General features: G+C 43.3%; 1 protein-coding gene across 3 annotated transcripts in view; it reads left to right on the forward strand.

Annotated features, from left to right (window-relative positions):
- Positions 1 to 19,205, forward strand: part of ALDH1L1 (aldehyde dehydrogenase 1 family member L1) — a 130,437-nt gene that overhangs the window by 102,468 nt on the left and 8,764 nt on the right. For all 3 annotated transcript variants that reach the window (XM_042912831.1, XM_042912845.1, XM_042912835.1), the window contains exons 17-19: positions 14,224 to 14,317; positions 16,725 to 16,824; positions 18,107 to 18,205. In XM_042912831.1, coding sequence (XP_042768765.1) covers positions 14,224 to 14,317; positions 16,725 to 16,824; positions 18,107 to 18,205 — 293 coding nt within the window. The remainder of the gene's footprint in view (positions 1 to 14,223; positions 14,318 to 16,724; positions 16,825 to 18,106; positions 18,206 to 19,205) is intronic.

Raw genomic sequence — 19,205 nt, forward strand, 5'->3', positions numbered from 1 at the left:
AAGTCAGAGATGCACTTGGTCAGAACAGGGCTTGCTGCATGATGTGCTCTAGTAGGGAAGAGTGATTGCTGGCCCAGTGATCCAGTGGGGGTGGCCAGCCTGTAGGGGAGATGGCTCTCTCCCACCATGGGAGGGACCCAGACCTGGAAGGGTTCTAGCTTTCAAATGTTTCCCCGAATGTTTTCCATTTTTTGTGTGTTGTATATACAGGCTCTGGAATAAATTACATATCTTGGGAATTATTATATTTAAGAGACTTTATCTGTAGAACATTCTAGACTTAGAGCATTTAGGGAGGTATTACATGAATTGCTTGTTTAGTTTCTTCTGTGGTTAGTGGTCTAGTTTATTGGAAATGTTGTCCCTTCTGGCACACACTTAAAATACATTGGCATAGAGTCGTATTAATAATTTCTTATAACTAATTCCTTTTTTTATTCTCCCTTTGGTTGTTATAATATCCCCTTATACTTTTCACTTTTTCTTTCTCTTTTAAAATTGATTAAATTTGTGAAAAGTTCTTGTTCCTGTACTCCCCTCAAAAAACAAACAAAATAGCTCTTGAATTTCCTTACCCATCCCATTACTATTCTGTCATTTTTTTCTGCTTTTATCATTTTTATTTTCTTCTCTGTCCTCCTGTGTGCTTTTTTTTTGGTAACTTTTTGAGTTGAAAGTTTAATTCATTTATTTTTTTTGTCATTTAAAGGAAAGTATTTAAATAGAACTTTGACAACACCTCATACTTTTTTATTAATATTTTCATTATTATAAATGTCTCTATTTATTTCCTTAATAGTTTTTGTCTTAAAGTTTGCTTCATCTGATATTAGCATAACTACTCTAACTTTCATGTGGTTCTTGTCTGCATGATGTATTTTTTTCATCCCTTTACTTGCAACATATTTATATCTGAGTCTCCTTGGACAGCATATATGTGGATCTTGTTTTGATCCATTTTGACAGTCTTTGCCTTTCTGACTGGATTGTTTAATCCATTCACATGTACTGTGATTATTGACATAGTGGATTTGTGTCTGCCATTTTACTTTTTGCTTTCTGTGTTTCCTGTCTTTTGTTTCTATGTCTCTTTTATGGTTTTCTTTACATTAGTGAATATTTTCTAGTGTAACATTTTAATTCTTTTAATGATTTTTTTCACAATAGAACTTTTAGTTATTTTCCTAGTTGGTTTCTCTAGGATTTTATCAGAAAATACTTCAGATTTATGCTAATTTAACTCCAGGGAAATATACAAATACTATTCCTAATCGCTCTATTACGTCTGTGCTGTTATGCCACATATTTTTGTGCACACATCACATTGATATACATTATAAACCCAATAGTATGCTGCTATAATTTTATGTCTATGAGAGAAGTTCAAGAGAAAGGGAAGCAAATATATAATTACGTAGTTTGCTATATTAACCTTATTTACATTTCTGGTTCTTTTCATTTGTTCCTCTTGTTGAGTTACTCTGGTATCTCTTCCTTACTCCTTTTCAGTTTTGTTCCCACCTACCTCTTTTCTGCTATTATTGTCAAATATATTTCATTTATATTTGTTGTAAATCCAACAATACAATTATATACACATTGTTTTTATACAACTGCTTTTTAAATCAGTTAAGAAAAGAAAGAAAATATACATTTAAGCTGTTTTTTATAATTATATAATTACCTTTCCTGGTGGTCTCTTATGGATTACTGTCTGAGTCACTTGCTTTCAGCTTGAAGAACTTCCTTCAGTATTGCTCACAAGGTGGGTCTGCTAGCAACAAATTATCAAAGTTTTTGTTTATCTGGACATGTCTTTATTTTTTGCTTTTATTTTTTGAAAGATAACTTTGCTAAATATGAGATTCTTGGTTGACAGTTTTGTTCTTTCAGTGTTTGGAATGTATCATCCCACTACCTTCTGGCCTCTGTTGTTTCTGATGAACAATCAGTTGTTTCTGTTAATCTTATTGGGGTTCCTTTATAAATGATTAATCATTTTTCTCTTGATACTCCCAAAATTTTCTTCTGTATTTGTTTTTCACTATTTTTACTAAGATGTGTTTGAGAGTGGATCTCCTTATGGTTATTCTACATTAAGCTTCATGGATTGAGCTATTTACTGAACTTCATGGATTTTTAGACTAATGTTTTTCCATCAAATTTGGGAAGTATTCAGCTGTTATTTATTTTAACATTTTTCTCTGCTCCTTTCTGTTTTTCTCTCTTTCTGTAACTCCCATTATGCATATGTTGGCGTGTTTAATGGTTACCCATTCCTTTCTGAGGCTCTTTTCATTTAAAGAAATTATTTTTCTCATTTTTAGGTTGCATAATGTCTATCTTAAAGTTCACTGATTCTTTCTTCTGTCAGTTCAAACCTACTGTTGAGCCACTCTACTGATACTTTTATTTCAGTTACTGTACTCTGTAGTTCAAGAATTTCTAGCTGGTTCTTAAAAATTTTATTATTGGGGGAGGGACCAACATGGTGGAGAAGTAGGCGGAATCCATACTTCCCACGTCTCTCAAACAAAGAAGTGTAGAAGCCGAAGGACTTTGAAAACACCAGAGCCTGGAAGGAAAATAGACTGAAACTACAAGGAAGAAAATGGGAAAGCTGGAAAAAAGATAGATGGGCATGGAGGGGAGGGACCCCCTTCTGTGCAGAGACAAAGGGAAGAGAAAGAGCGGCTAGGGAAGTGCAAGACTGTATCTAGACAGGAGAAAGACCTCGGACTGAGACTGAGAAGGATTCGATCTCTAATTGTGGGGCTTTCTTCCAACTGGAGCCGGCTCCCTGCTCGCGCATCTGGGGAGGAGGGGAGCCAGGCCTGGGTGCTGTGGTAGGTCAGAGGCTCAGTCCGCAGTTGGAAAAAGTGGTTCCTCCCTAGAGGGTTGTGTGATAATACAGAACCTGCCTGTGTCCGCCACCCCTGGGCACAGTGGCTGGGCCAAGCGTGCAGTCTGCAGGAGGAAAAGGTGGCCATCTCCCTGGAGTGCTGTGGGAAAAGACAAAGGCTGCTTGCGTCTGCCACCCCAGGGGGCTCCTGGTGAGGGCAGCAGCTCTCAGTCTGCAGTAGGAGAAGGTGGTCCTCCCTGAAATGCGGTGGCACAGACAAAGCCAGCCAGGACCACATATCAGACCACACTGAGAGGCACTTCCCCAGTGCCAGAGTGCGTGGAGCAGGACTTTGAATGCTAGCCAAGTGCAGGGTCAGGGGAGTTGGTGGAGCGAGAAGGACCACCCCATCTGCACTCTTGTCACAGTGAGGACAACTCAAACTGACTCCATCGGGTTGGCTCCATGGAGAAGAGACTGGGGCATCACCATTTCCCCCCCACACCAACACCACCACCAAGGCTGGGCCTCAGGGATCACTCCCGGGGTCCTTAGTGGAGGTGGGTCCTGATTACACCAAACCACGCCCCTTTTCACTGGGTAACTGTATTCACTGGAGCTGCACGGATCCTACAAACAGCTACTCCCGACAAGCAATGCATTACCTGGATTAACTCTAGGTCCACTCTGGATATATAGATATATTCTCCTCCCCCACCATTTCTCTTCCTTATCTCTTCCCTCCCCTAGGCTGGTTACTCTGGTTATTAGTCTGTCTAAACAGACATATTTAATCCATTGTCTTGATACATGTTCTACACCTGCTTCTTTACACTCCCTTCTCCCTCTCTGGAATAATTAAGCCATAAGTTTCTCTGTCTGGGTAACTTTATCCTCGTTTTGTTTTCCTTGCCTCATTCTTTATTTTCCCTTCTCTCTGGATTAAACCTTTTAGTCTCTCTGCCTAATCAATGTTTATTCCTCACCCCCCACCACCCCGCTCCTGTTGTTTCTCCCTTTGTATGTGCTCTTCCATCAGCACCACCTCCATCCTCTCCTTTACTTGTAGTTGGTGTTCTGGGTTTTTTTTTTCTTTTTTGTCTTTAGTTTTTTGTTTTTGTTTATTTGTTTGTTTGTGTTATTTGTTTGTGTATTTGCATGTTTTTGTCTCCTGTTTGTCTATCTGTTTTCCTTTACAGGGCTACTCCAAGGAACAAATCAAAGCACACCTGGTGGAGGGTCCATATTATCACTATGAATAGGGTAATAAAACAACCAAAGTCACAACAACAGAGAGCAAGTAACAATCCCCGAAAAAACTCCTGAAGGGCCAGGCCCTGGACAGTGTATAACCTTCATTTAATATAACAGTGCTCTCAGGTGTAGAGCACACAAGCTTTTAAAATACATCAGGGGCAGAAAACTAGCCAAAATGACGACACAGAAGAATGCTTCTCAAAAGAAACTCCAGGAAGTAGTGACAGCTAATGAATTGATCAAAGCCAATTTAAGCAATATAATGGAACAAGATTTTAGAATAATAGTCATAAACTTAATCACTGGGCTTGAAAAAAGCATAAAGGACAACAGAGAATCTATTGCTACAGAGATTAAGGGACTAAAAAATAGTCATGATGAATTAAAAAATGCTATAAATGAGGTGCAAAATAAAACGGAGACAGCCATAGTGCAGATTGAAGAGGCAGAGGGGAGAATAGGTGAATTAGAAGATAAAATTATGGAAAAAGACGAAGCTGAGAAAAAGAGATAAAAAACGCAGGAGTACAAGGGGAGAATTAGAGAACTAAGTGATGCAATCACATGGAACAATATCCATATCATAGGAATTCCAGAAGAAGAATAAGAGAGAAAGAGGCTGAAGGTGTACTTGAACATATCATAGCTGAGAACTTCCCTGATCTGGGGAAGGAAACAGGCATTGAAATCCAAGAGGCACAGAGAACTCCCTTCAGACATAACTTGAATTGCATGACATATCATAGTGAAACTGGAAAAACACAAGGATAAAGAGAGAATTCTGAAAGCAGCTAGGGATAAAGGGGCCCTAACAGGTAAAGGTAGACACATAAGGGTAGTAGCAGACTTATCTAATGAAACTTGACAGGCCAGAAAGGAATGGCAGGAAATCTTCAATGTGATGAACAGGAAAAATATGCAGCCAAGAATCCTTTATCCAGCAAGTCTGTCATTCAGAATAGAAGGAGGGATAAAGGTTTTTTCCAAACAAACAAAAATGGAAGGAATTCATCACCACTAAAGCAGCCCTACAAGAGATCCCAAGGGGGATTCTGTAAGTGAAATGTTGCAAGGACCACAAAGTACCAGAGACACCACTACAAGCATGAAGCCTACAAACATCACAATGACTCTAAACCCATATCTTTCAATAATAACACTGAATGTAAATGGACTAAATGCTCCAACCAAAAGACATAGGGTATCAGAATGGATAAAAAAAAAAAAACCCACAAGACCTATCTATTTGCTGTCTACAAGAGACTCATTTTAGACCTGAGGACACCTTCAGATTGAAAGTGAGGGGATGGAGAACTATATTACACTACTGGAAGTCAAAAGAAAGCTGGAGTGGCCATACTTGTATCAGACAAAGTAGACTTTAAATTAAAGGTTGTAACAAGAGATGAAGAAGGGCATTATATAATAATTACACGGTCTATCCATCAGGAAGATCTAACAATTATAAATGTCTATGCACCGAATTCAGTAGCACCCAAATATATAAAAAATTAATCACAAACATAAGCAACCTTATTGATAAGAATGTGGTAATTGAAGGAGACTTTAATACTCCACTTACAACAATGGATAGAACATCTAGACAGAGAATCAATAAAGAAACAAAGACCCTGAATGATATATTGGATCATATGGACTTGACAGATATATTTAGAACTCTGCATCCCAAAGCAGCAGAATATACTTTCTTCTCGATTGCACATGGAACATTCTCCAAGATAGATGGCATACTGGGTCACAAAACAGCCCTTACCAAGTATAAAAGAATTGAGATCATACCATGCACACTTTCAGACCACAATGCTATGAAACTTGAAATCGACCACAGGAAAGAGTCTGGAAAACCTCCAAAAGCATGGGGGTAAAAGAAGACCCTACTAAAGAATGAATGGGTCAGCCAGGAAATTAGAGAAGAAATTAAAAACTATATGGAAACAAATAAAAAAAAAAAAAAAGACAACAATCCAAACACTTTGGGATGCAGTGAAGGCAATCCTGAGAGGAAAATACATTGTAATCCAGGCCTATCTCAACAAACAAGAAAAATCCCAAATACAAAATCTAACAGCACACCTAAAGGAACTAGAAGCAGAACAGCAAAGACACCCCAAACCCAGCAGACAAAGAGAGATAATAAAGATCAGAGCAGAAATAAACAAGAATCTAAAAAACAGTAGAGCAGATCAATGAAACCAAGAGTTGGTTTTTGAAAACATAAACAAAATTGACAAACCTGTGCCAGGCCTCTCGAAAAGAAAAGGGAGAGGACCCATATAGATAAAGTCATGAAGGAAAATGGAATTATTACAACCAATCCCTCAGAAATACAAGCAATTATCAGGGAATACTATGAAAAATTATATGCCAACAAACTGGACAACCCGGAAGAAATGGACAAATTCCTAAGCACCCACACACTTCCAAAACTCAAACAGGAAGAAACAGAATATTTGAACACACCCATAACCAGCGAAGAAATTGAATCAGTTATCACAAATCTCCCAATAAATAAGAGTCTAAGACCAGATGGCTTCTCTGGGGGATTCTGCCATACATTTAAAGCAGAAATAATACCTATCCTTCTCAAGCTGTTCCCAAAAATAGAAAGGGAAAGAAAACTTCCAGACTCATTCTATGAAGCCAGCATTACTTTGATTCCCAAACCAGACAAAGACCCAGCAAAAAAAGAGAACTACAGGTCAATATCCCTGATGAATACGGATGCAAAAATTCTCAACAAAATACTAGCAAATCGAATTCAACAGTGTAAAAAAAGAATTATTCACCATGTTCAAGTGGGATTCATTCCTGGGCTGCAGGGCTGGTTCAATATTTGCAAATCAATCAATGTGATACATCACATTAATAAAAGAAAAGATAACAACATGTCAATCCTGTCAATCGATGCAGAAAAAGCATTTGACAAAATTCAGCATCCTTTCTTAATAAAGACCCTCGAGAAAGTCGGGTTAGAAGGAACATACTTAAACATCATAAAAGCCATTTATGAAAAGCCCACAGCTAATATCATCCTCAATAGGGAAAAAACTGAGAGCTTTCCCCCTGAGATCAGGAACACGACAGGGATGTCCACTCTCACCGCTGTTGTTTAACATAGTATTGGAAGTTCTAGCATCAGCAATCAGACAACAAAAGGAAATCAAAGGCATCAAAATTGGCATGGATGAACTCAAGCTTTCACTTTTTGCAGATGACATGATATTATACATGGAAAACCCGATAGACTCCACCAAGAGTCTGCTAGAACTGATACATGAATTCAGCAAAGTTGCAGGACACAAAATTAATGTACAGAAATCAGTTGCATTCTTATACACTAACAATGAAGCAACAGAAAGAGAATAAAAGAAACTTATCCTATTCACAACTGCACCAAGAATCACAAACTACCTAGGAATAAACCTAACCAAAGATGTAAAAGATCTGTATGCTGAAAACTATAGAAAGCTTATGAAGGAAATTGAAGAACATACAAAGAAATGGAAAAACATTCTGCGCTCATGGATTGGAAGAATACATTGTTAAAATGTCAATGCTACCCAAAGCAATCTACACATTCAATGCAATCCCAATCAAAATTGCACCAGCATTCTTCTCAAACCTAGAACAAGCCATCCTAAAAATTGTATAGAACCACAAAAGGCCCCGAATAGCCAAAGTAATATTGAAGAAGAGGACCAAAGTGGGAGGCATCACAATCCCAGACTTTAGCCTCTACTACAAAGCTGTCATCATCAAGACAGCATGGTATTGGCACAAAAACAGACACATAGACCAATGGAATAGAAGACAGACTCCAGAATTGGACCCACAAAAGTATGGCCAACTCATCTTTGACAAAGCAGGAAAGAATATCCAAGGGAAAAAAAACAGTCTCTGTAACAAGTGGTGCTGGGAGAACTGGACAGCCACATGCAGAAGAATGAAACTAGACCACTTTCTCACACCATTCACAAAAATAAACTCAAAATGGATAAAGGACCTGAATGTGAGACAGGAAACCATCAAAACCCTAGAGGAGAGAGCAGGAAAAACCCTCTCTGACCTCAGCTGCGGCAATTTCTTACTCGACACATCTCCAAAGGCAAGGGAATAAAAAGCAAAAGTGAACTATTGGGACCTCATGAAGATAAAACGCTTCTGCACTGCAAAGGAAACAATCAACAAAACTAAAAGCCAACCGAGGAATGGGAAAAGATATTTGCAAATGACATATTGGACAAAGGGCTAGTATCCAAAATCTATAAAGAACTCACCAAACTCCACACCCGAAAAACAAATAATCCAGTGAAGAAATGGGCAGAGGACATGAATAGACACTTCTCTAAAGAAGACATCTGGATGGCCAACAGGCACATGAAAAGATGCTCAACGTCGCTCCTCATCAGGGAAATACAAATCAAAACCACACTGAGATACCACGTCACCCCAATCAGAGTGGCTAAAATGAACAAATGAGGAGACTATAGATGCTGGAGAGGATGTGGAGAAATGGGAACCCTCTTGCACTGTTGGTGGGAATGCAAACTGGTGCAGCCACTCTAGAAAACAGTGTGGAGGTTCCTCAAAAAATTAAAAATAGATCTACCCTATTACCCAGCAATAGCACTGCTAGGAATTTACCCAAGGGATGCAGGAGTACTGATGCATAGGGGCACTTGTACCCCAATGTTTACAGCAGCACTTTCAACAATAGTCAAATTATGGAAAGAGCGTAAATGTCCATCAACTGACTAACGGATAAAGAAAATGTGGTTTATATATACAATGGGATACTACTTGGCAATGAGAAAGAATGAAATATGGCCTTTTGTAGCAATGTGGACGGAACTGGAGACTGTTATGCTAAGTGAAGTGAGTCATACAGAGAAAGACAGATACCATGTTTTCACTCTTATGTGGATCCTAAGAAACTTCACAGAAGACCATGGGGGAGGGAAGGGGGAACAAAATTTACAGAGAGGGAAGGCGGCAAACCATAAGAGACTCTTAAATACTGAGAACAAACTGAAGGTTGATGGCGGGTGGGGGAGAGGGAAAATGGATGATGGACATTGAGGAGGGCACCTGTTGGGATGAGCACTGAGTGTTGTATGGAAACCAATTTGACAATGAATTACATATAAAAATATTTTGTTATTGATATTGTCTACTAGATGAAGACAAGTGTGGTCTTTATGCATGGTTTCCTTTAGTTCTTTGAACATATATAATGGCTGCTTTGACATCTTTGTTGAGTATGACGTCTGGGCCCTCTCAGCTTCTATTGCCTGCTTATTTTTCTCTATCCTGTGATAGGTTATGCTTTCCTATTTCTTTGCATGCATCATAGCTGCGTTAAAAGCTGGCACAATTTAGGTAATATCTTCTTCCCTTTGCAAAGTGTGTTTTCATTATTTGCTTGTTTATGTCTTTAATGACTTGGCCAGGCTATTTGAGTGACGTCTATTTGCCCTGTGGTGTGTAGCCAGTGATGGCACTCGTCAGGGACACAGCCTTGAGCATGGGATGATAGCAGTTTTAGCAGGGCTCTCTATGACTCTCTTTTCCCCTGTTCTCTGTGTTGCTATCTGCCCTTTTGGTGTCATACTCAGCAGTTCAGCTCCACTAACTAGTCTGGTTGCTCTATTGTTTTCAACAATGGCCTGGGACATCAATTGCTCCATGATAAGATCCAATTAAATTTGGACCCCTTTGCAGGGGTAGTTTTTGAGGCCAGACTTTGAGGTTTGTTTCTACCCAGAGGGCTCTCCCCTGGTTCTCTCTGGTAAACTAACTGACCTATGCTTACCTTAATGCTGTCATAGAGCTATCAGCCTTCTCTTAAGGGCTCATCCCCAAAATCTCCGTTGTTTTTGAGAATGCCCTTAAAATTCAACCTCACCACACAGTTTCAAATAAAGTCAGTATTTTTTAGGAGCTCTCGGTTCTTACAGAAATCTCCCCCTGCCCCAAATCTCTGAACCTCTGGCACAAGTGATGGGTCCTATGAGGGAGCTGGGATTAGGCAGATGAGGCCCCCTGGTCTCAGCCTGCCACACCTGGGTTAGAGCCTTCTCTAGTCCCTAGAGTAGGGACTAGGTGGAAGCCATAGTCAGCAAGAATTTAGCCTCTAAAACACAGAGTTGGGGGCGCCTGGATGCCTCAGTCGTTTATGCATCCAACTTCAGTTCAGGTCATGATCTCACGGTCTGTGGGTTCAAGCCCCGCGTAGGACTCTGTGCTGACAGCTCAGAGCTTGGATCCTGGAACCTGCTTCGTGTTCTGTGTCTCCCTCTCTCTCTACCTGCCCCTCCCCTGCTCATGCTCTGTTTCTCTCTCTGTCTCGCAAAAATAAATTTTAAAAAATGTTAAAAAAAAATTAAAAGAGTTGGAGGAGGTGAAAAATGGTGAGATGTTATATCCCTGGAGTGGGAAATGGAGGAGAGGAACCCTGCCTTCGTGGCCACACCTGTCTGGGGTAGAGTTTCCATCACCTGGAGGGAGAGAATGGTTCATGGCTTGGTTACCACAGACTCTCACTGTTCTTACTGAGATTTAGTAAATTTACTTGAATAAATGTTTCTTCATTTGCTTAAATGGAAGTTTAGGAAAACTTTCAGAGATTGTATATGGTTGGTTTTTTTTTTTTTTTTTGTAAATCATTTTCACCAGTTATGGTTATTTCCCTGGGAATTGTCATACTAATCTTCAGCAGTGACTCCAACCTCATGCTTTTTGAATTTATTGTGTTCATATTTTTATTATTCTTAAATAACATACAACTGTAGTTTTGACATCTTCTTTGACTCAGTAATACTTAAAAAAATCCAATTGTTTTTTCTTTCTAAAATTCTGTTTCTATGTTTCTAGTTTTATTATGTCATGATCAGAGAATATGGCCTTTGCATGTTTGCTAGTGCTGCCATAACAAAATACCACAAACTAGGTAGCTTAAGCAACAGAATCATACTGACCAAGTAGACTAGAAATCAGAGAGGAAGGTGTCACTAAGGCGATGCTCCCTCTAATGGCTCTAGAGATGATCTTTCTTTGCCTTTTCCTAGCTTTAGAAGCATCACTGATTTCTGCTCTGATCTTGACATGGTATTTTGTCTCTATGTGTGTCTGTATTCAAGTCTCCCTCCCACTTTTTTTTTAAGATTTATTTATTTATTTGGAGATAAGAGAGAGAGAGAGAGAGAGCGCCAGCAGGGGAGGAACAGAGACAAAGGGAGAGAGAATCCTAAGCAGGCTCTACACAGTCAGCGCAGAGGCCGATGTAGGGCTCACACCCACAAATCATGAGATCACGCCCTGAATAGTAACCAAAAGTCAGATGCTCAACTGGCTGAGCCACCCATGCACCTCTCAAATTGTGTCAGAGGATACCATTGACCTAATAAATCCATTGCTGGGTTAAGGCCAACCCTAATGATGTTATTTTAACTAATTACATCTGTAACAACACTATTCCCAAATAAAGTCACATTCTGAGGATATCAACATATGAATGGGGGAAGACACAATCCAACCCACAATAGCCTGTAAACATTCTGCTTTCTAAAATAGAGAATTTCTGGGGCACCTGGCTGGCTCAGTCAGTGGAGTGAGAGACTCTTGGTCTCAGGGTTGTGAGTTCAAGCCTCACATTTGGTGTAGATATTACTTAAAAACAAAATCTTTAAAATAGAAATTTTCTTTTTTTTTGATGTCCTTTTTTTAAACGTTTATTTATTTTTGAGAGAAAGAGCTCAAGCAGGGGAGGGGCAGAGAGAGAGAGAGACACAGACACAGAATCCGAAGCAGGCTCCAGACTCTGAGCTGTCAGCACAAAGCCCAATGCAGGGCTCAAACCAACAAGTTGTGAGATCATGACTTAAGCCAAAGTCAGACATTTAATCGACTGAACCACCCAGGTGACCTTAAAATGGAGAATTTCTTTGTGGTCTGACATATGACACATTCTTGTGAATATTTCTTGAACAGCCTGAAACATGATGATGATGATGATGATATACACTTTATTTTTCAGAGCAGTTTAAGGTTTACAGAAAAATGGAGTAAAAAGTACAGAGAGTTCCCATATACCTCATATCCCCATGTGTGTACAGCCTCCCTCACTATCGACATCGCACAACAGAGTGGTACATATGTTACAATTGACAAACTTACACTGACACATCATTATCACCCAAAGTCCATAGTTTTCATCAGGATTCACGCTTGGTGTTGTACATTCTATGACTAATGTGTTATGACATGCCTCCACCATTGTGGTATCATATGGAATAGTGTCACTGCCCTAGGACTTCCCTGTGCTTCACCTACTTTGCCTCCCTCCCTCCAACCCCTGGCAATCTTTCACTGTCTCCATAGCTATGCCTTTTCCAGTACATCATATAGTCAGACTCATATAGTATACAGTCTTTTCAGAGTGGCTTCTTTCACTTAGTAATATGTATTTAAGTTTCTTCCACATCTTCTCATGGCTTGATAGCTCATTTCTTTTTGGTGCTGAATAATATTCCATTGTCTGGATGTGCCACAGATTATTTATCTATTCACCTACTGAAGGACATCTCAGTATCTTCCATGTTTTGGTAGCTATGAATAAAGCTGCCATAAACATCTATGTGTAGTGTTTTCTGTAGACATAAGCCTTCAACTCACTTGGTAAATACCAAGGACTGTGATTGGTGGATCATATGCTAAGGTTATGTTTACTTTTGTAAGAAATGACCAAACTGCCTCACAAAGCAATTGACCCACTTTGCATTCCTACCAGTAATGAATGAGAGTTCCTTTTTCTCCACATCCTCTCTAGCATTTGGTGCTGTCAGTGTATTGGATTTTGGCCATTCTAATAATTGTGTAGTTGTGTCTCGTTGTTTTAATTTGCAATCCCTAATGACATATATTGAGCATCTCTACATATACTTATCTGCCATCAGTATATCTTCTTGATGTGGTGTGTGTACAGACACTGCCTGTGCAATTTTTTCATTGGGTGGTTTACTTTCTTAGTGTTGATTCTTTTTTTGAGATCTTTATATATATATATTTTAATGTTTATTTATTTTTGAGAGAGACAGAGAGAGAGGGAGACACAGAATCTGAAGCAGGCTTCAGGTTCTGAGCTGTCAGGACAGAGCCTGATGTGGGGCTCAAAACTCACAACCATGAGATCATGACCTGAGCCAAAGTTGGACACTCAACCAACTGAACCACACAGGCGCCTTGAGATCTTTGTATATTTTGGATAGCAGTCCTTTATCAGATGTGTCTTTTGCAAATATTTTCTTTCCCAAACAGTTATTTTCTTTTTAACAAGAATTGTGGAATGGAATTAGTTTCTTAAGTATATGTAGAGGATGAGAGTGTCCCACTTCAAACCAACTGAACCAGAATCTTCACAGGTGCACCTGGGCGTATGCAGTTTTACAAGCTCAGAGGCAGGGGACCCATGGAAATGAAGGGGTGACTGGGTGGAGGAGACCAGGAATAGACAGTTGATAAGGTGGGGAAGGGAAGTATCAAGACTGACTCCCAGTTCATGGCTTGAACAACTGGTTGCAAAGAGAGGTTGTTTACTGACATGGAGAACCCGGAGAAGGAACACGTCTGGGGAAAGATTAAGAGTTCAGTGTCAAATATGTTGAATATGAGAGGCTGCAAGGCATCCAAGTGGAGATGCCGAGCAGTCAGAGGAATCATAAATGGATCTGGATTGCAGGCAGATTTAGAGGATGATGTGTCTGAAGATGACATTTGAAGAGGCGAGCCAGGGTGAGGTCAAGCTGAGGAGACAGTGTGCGTTGAAGAAAGGAGAAAATGGCCTTATTTTAACTTACCTCTTTAAAGACCCTGTCTCCAACACAGTCGGATCTGAGGTACTAGAGGTTGACATAATGAATTTTTAGGGCATGCAATTCTGCCCACAGCAGAGAGGGAATAGGCCCTGGGCATGGAGGGTACTAAGTACTTGGGGTGCACAGCCCAGAGGCCTGGCCTAAAGAGGCGCGTGCGAGGGGTGGAGAGTTTGTACCTCACCCTCAGCACCTGCTGGCTGCCCTGACTCCCTCACTGACTCCAACCTGCAGGCTCGCTGGTTGGCCAGAGACTCTCAGACCATCCCGATGTGCGGAAAATTGGGTTCACAGGTTCCACAGAGGTGGGAAAACACATCATGAAAAGGTAGGTGTTGGGGATACCCCTAGCCACAGTGTGAAGATGTGGACAGTGCTGTGTGTGAGCTTGAGGCAGGTCCGGGCCCAGTGTCTGAGTTTCTGACCAGCCCCTGTGGAGGCCAGTGCAGCTGCTCCACGGAGCACACTCAGACCTGGGGCTGCTGGAGGCTCCATGCGATTTGGGGCCCTGAGCATGCATGGCCACTTGGGACAGAGCTGCTCTGAATTGAGATGGGCTTCAAGTGTCAAAGGCCCCCTGGATTTTGAAAACTTAGTGCCCAAAGTAGCTGATTAATAACTTTATATTGATGGCAGTTTGAAATAATTTATGAATTGGGTTAAATAAAATACATTTAAATTAATTTCATTGGTTTCTTCTTAGTGTTTCTTTTAAAGCTAAAAGGAATTTACTTTTGTTTTTTAGTGGTTAGTAAAAAAAAATTCTCTTACATTTGTGGCTGGTCTTTGAGGCTTTTGTTCTATTGGACAGCCCTGTTCTAGAACATCGTTTCGTCTCTTTTTCCTGGGACTTGCCTCAAACCACCTGGGTTTCTATTCCCTGGCTCTGTTAATAATTCATGATAGGACCAGGGCCAAGCCCTGACCCTCCGGGCCTCAATTTCCCCACCAGTTGAGTTTGCATGCTCCGAGGTGCTGGTTTGTGCAGACAACAAGCTTGGGGCTACAGACAGGGCTGGACTGCAGGACAGTACCTCATAGCCCTGGCTGTCCCAAGACAAACACTGGATGCCCCAGCACCACCCCACTGAAGCTGAATTCTGGGGATGGGTTTCAGGCGTGTGTACTTGAGTAATAGTTACAAATAGAGAGGAGCTGGAGTTTCTGTTGGACATAGTGATGCCTTTCTCTGAGGTCACATGAACACCCACCACTGCCTGTGCTATAAGACTCGTGTGTGAGACCTTCCAGAGCAGTCCAACTACGACATGACAATTACACGGGAGAAAGGCTTCTCTTGTGTTAAAACACCACCTTATTGTAGCCCCCAGTGCAGAGCAGTGTTCTTTTTCCCTGGGACACTTCTGTAGCCCATGACCCTGCTTTCCAGGGGCCTCTTTGTGCCCCCACAAGATGGGGTTCTCACCCCTTGGCCCCACACATGCCCTTTGTGGGACAGGGTGCATCCTGGGCCCTGGTGCCTTCCTTAAGTGGGCACCATGTTTATGAGGATCACAGCAGCTTTATATGGCATATTTTTCTGGGCCAGGAGCCACAGCCAATGTGGCTGGTAGAGTGTATCTTTAGGGTCAGTGGAGGCTGACATCACAGCCTGTGAATGGGTCCAGGAAGAGCAACTCTGAAGTGTTTTGAGTGCAGCAGAGCAAGCCTCAGCATTGAAGAGAGGGAGGCTGGTGGTGGTGCAGGACTGATAGTTGGGGTGCAGATGGATGGATGAGGGAGTGGGGGCAGGGGCTAACTGCAAGTAGTCACAGCAGTTGATTTACAAGTAAATCATCTGGTCTTCCCAATGCTGTGTAGGCAATAGTCCTATGTAAGCACATATGTGCTAGGGTGAGTGAGGGCTCAGTAAATGTCAGCTCTGAGGACTTCAGGGCAGGAGGGCTTGGGTGGGTGTCCTGTGGCTCTGGGACTGCCATCACCTGAGGACATTCCAAGAATACCCTGAGGCTGGCGCCTGAGATGAGAGCCTTCTTCCTGGGTAAGTCCTGAGCAAGGAGACCCCCCCACCACTCCCACCCTGTGCCATGCTTGTGTTTCACTGACCCACTCCTGTGAGTGTCCCTTTGAGGACAGTGTCAGTAAGTCCACTTTGTGCCCACTGATATAGCATGCGATGGACCCCCACCTTCTCTCTGTTTGCACCTGTCACTAAACATCCAAGGGGACAAAGGCCCTATGACACTGTAGCCACGCCAATGGGGGAATGGTTCTGTGGTTTATTCATTGGATAAACACAGCTGCATGACCAGACACATGCCTGTCCACCCTGGTGGGGCTTATTCTCTGATGGGCAGGGTCAGACACAAATACTCCACACAGCAAAGCACATCAGGCACGGAGCTCAGGAGCATGCAATTTATAGGGAACAACCAGGGCAGGCACCCCAGCAAGGGGACATTGGAGCAGAGGCCAGAAGAAAGTGATGAATGAAGTTCAAGGATATGTGAAGCAGGAAGGGTCCTGAGGGGCTGTGAGAGCAAAGACCCCGCTGTGGGCGTAGCCTGGGTGCGGAGAAGGAGAAAGGCAGTGGTGTGGAGAGAGGAGTGAGGCAGGGAGAGCGGATGAGTGTGGGAGTGGGGAGAAGCCCCCTCTGACCCTCTGCTTGCTCTTTGAGTACAGCATGCTTTGGAGCTTCCCTCGGCTCCTCCACCTGGAGCCCCTGTGTCCCCATCTCCCAGGGACTCAGCCCTACCAACCTATGTCCCTTTCAGCTGCGCCCTGAGTAACGTGAAGAAGGTCTCCCTGGAGCTGGGCGGGAAGTCGCCCCTCATCATCTTTGCTGACTGTGACCTCAGCAAGGCTGTGCAGATGGTGAGGGCCGGCCTGAAGGGGGTGGGGGGCGGACATGGGGTGCCCATCGCTGATTCCACAAACTCACAAAATTGGCCTAGACTGGCAGGAAGGGGCCTAGGGGACAAAGAATTCCATATGCCTTCCAGAAAAACAAACTTCCCAAGATGTTTCATAACTGTCAGGATTTGAGATCAGCTTCACAGAATGGGAAATGTTAGCCATGTTCCCATCTGTTCTGGTCAGCATGAAACCCTTTCCTTTTTGCTATGTCTGCCCAGTTCCACCACTGACTCATTGGACAGCCTCAGGCAAGTTACTTAACTTTTCTGGCCCTTGCATTCTCACCTGTATCATGGGGAGAATACACCTATGGTTGTTACAGCGATTCAACATGCTATTAAGTCTGAAGGGCTTAGAAGATGTAGCAGGCGCTGTGTGTCAGTTGTCCTTATGTTCGTATTGTCACTCATTGTTACGCCTCAGTCCCCCTCTCCACACTTTGGGAGCAAGCCAGTAAGGCCATGTTCAACCATGTGCCCAAATATGCCCCATTCTGTCTAAGTCTCAAGGTGTCTTGAAGCACAATGTGACACCCAGCATGGACAGGAAAGAGAGTACAGCCTCAGGGAAACTGAGGGAGACAAGTACATCAGCCCAAGGGTCTTGACCCTGGTGCCAAGGCCACTGCTGCAGGGCCAGTGGCTCAGGCCATGTCATTGGGCAGTGCAATCCCAGCTGCCATGAGAGCTGAGCTTGACCCAGAGCAGTCAGGCTCACCCTCCTCCCCTGGTCCCCCACATAGGGCTCCCCAGGTCCAAAATACAGGCTCCCTTGAGCCACTGAGGACAGTCATTCTGGACCCCTGCCAGGAGTTCTCTCAGGCCTGAGCTGGCACCTTGTCCCTCAAAGACATGGGGCTGCTGCCTGCTCCAAGCTAACAGACCCTCCAGGCTCAGCCCCAAGAGGGTGAGTTCTGACCCCTCCTGTATCACCCCAGGGAGCATGCCTGCATACAGGGTCTCCAGGCTCACCCCCCAACTCCCACTTGTTCTCCACTCTCTGCAGTGTGGACACAGGTGTCCCCAGGGGATAGGACTCATCTCTCCTCTTGAGGTGACTGAGGAATGAGTGGAGCCTGTATGCCCAGCACTGGCTGGGTCTGGCCCACCATCCATCAAAGGTCAAGACATACACATTCTTCCCCTTCCTTATAGGAAGGGGTTACCTGGGGCCGATGGGATGTGGGGGGATGGTGCCTTGGGAGAGGTTGTAAGCCAGCATCTTTATCCATTCTCTGAAGGGGATGAGCTCTGTCTTCTTCAACAAAGGTGAGAACTGCATTGCGGCGGGCCGGCTCTTCATAGAGGACTCGATCCACGACCACTTTGTGCAGAAGGTGGTAAGTTATGCTGAAGAGTCCTCACCAGGAAGACTTGGGCTGCAGGGGGTTGGGGACAGGGAGACAGGGCTGGGCCAGGTGGAGTCGGGCACTGTTCATCTGAGCAAGGAAACCCTCAGGCAAAGCCTTATCATTTTTACTGGTTTTTATTGTTTCAGCAAGAAATAGCAACCCTGCACCTCACACTGACATAACCAGAAAGGGCCTGTGCTAGGGCACGTCTGCAGCAGTGAAGCCTGAGCCAGGAATTCAGGTGCATGTGGCTCACTAAGGATGAGCTCTCAGGTGAAGACTAAGAGGTGAGAGGGACTAGGAGAGGACAGAGACAGGACATGGTCTCAAGTGACATCCAGCCCTAGCCTGACCCACACATAGGAGCTCTGGAGCAAGAAGGACAGCTCTTAGGTGTACCCCTGGGTCAAGGGCCAGGCGTTTATCCCCTCTCAACAGTTGTTGGCTGTGAGTGTCCATGGACTAGAGGAGTTCCCCCCTGGACCTGGGACCATCAGCAACCACTTCTCACGGCTGCTGTGGGATGGGTGCCCACAGGGGCATGGCGCTGATAGCATAGAACCAGAGGGAAAGTCACCCTGTCCCCACTGACTCTCTTAGAAAAGGCTGTGGGGGAGGATGTTGGTTGGCATGACTGGGTCCCAGGTCCATCTCTGGTCCATTTAGTGATTGCAGGACCCACAGGGCTCTGGTTGGCTCAGCTTCAGCCAAGAGCCCTTCCCCACATCCTGGAAAGGAGAGTCTGATCACAGTGGGTAAGGGAGGGGATGCTGGAACACAACCCCTGTGTGCAGGTTTAAACACACTGTATGAAGCCAGGAAAAAAGAGAGAGCAGGACTGAGACAAGGCAGGACAGGTGTTCGGAAGGAGTTCTGGAGAAGGTCTTTTGTTTTAGAGAGAGAGAGAGTGCATGTGCACTTGAGTGGGGGAGGCACAGACAGAGAGAGAGAGAATCCCAAGCAGGCTCCATGCTGTCAGTGTAAAGCC

Source organism: Panthera leo, chromosome A2 (genome assembly GCF_018350215.1).
Source record: "Panthera leo isolate Ple1 chromosome A2, P.leo_Ple1_pat1.1, whole genome shotgun sequence".
NCBI classification, from domain to species: Eukaryota; Metazoa; Chordata; class Mammalia; order Carnivora; family Felidae; genus Panthera; species Panthera leo.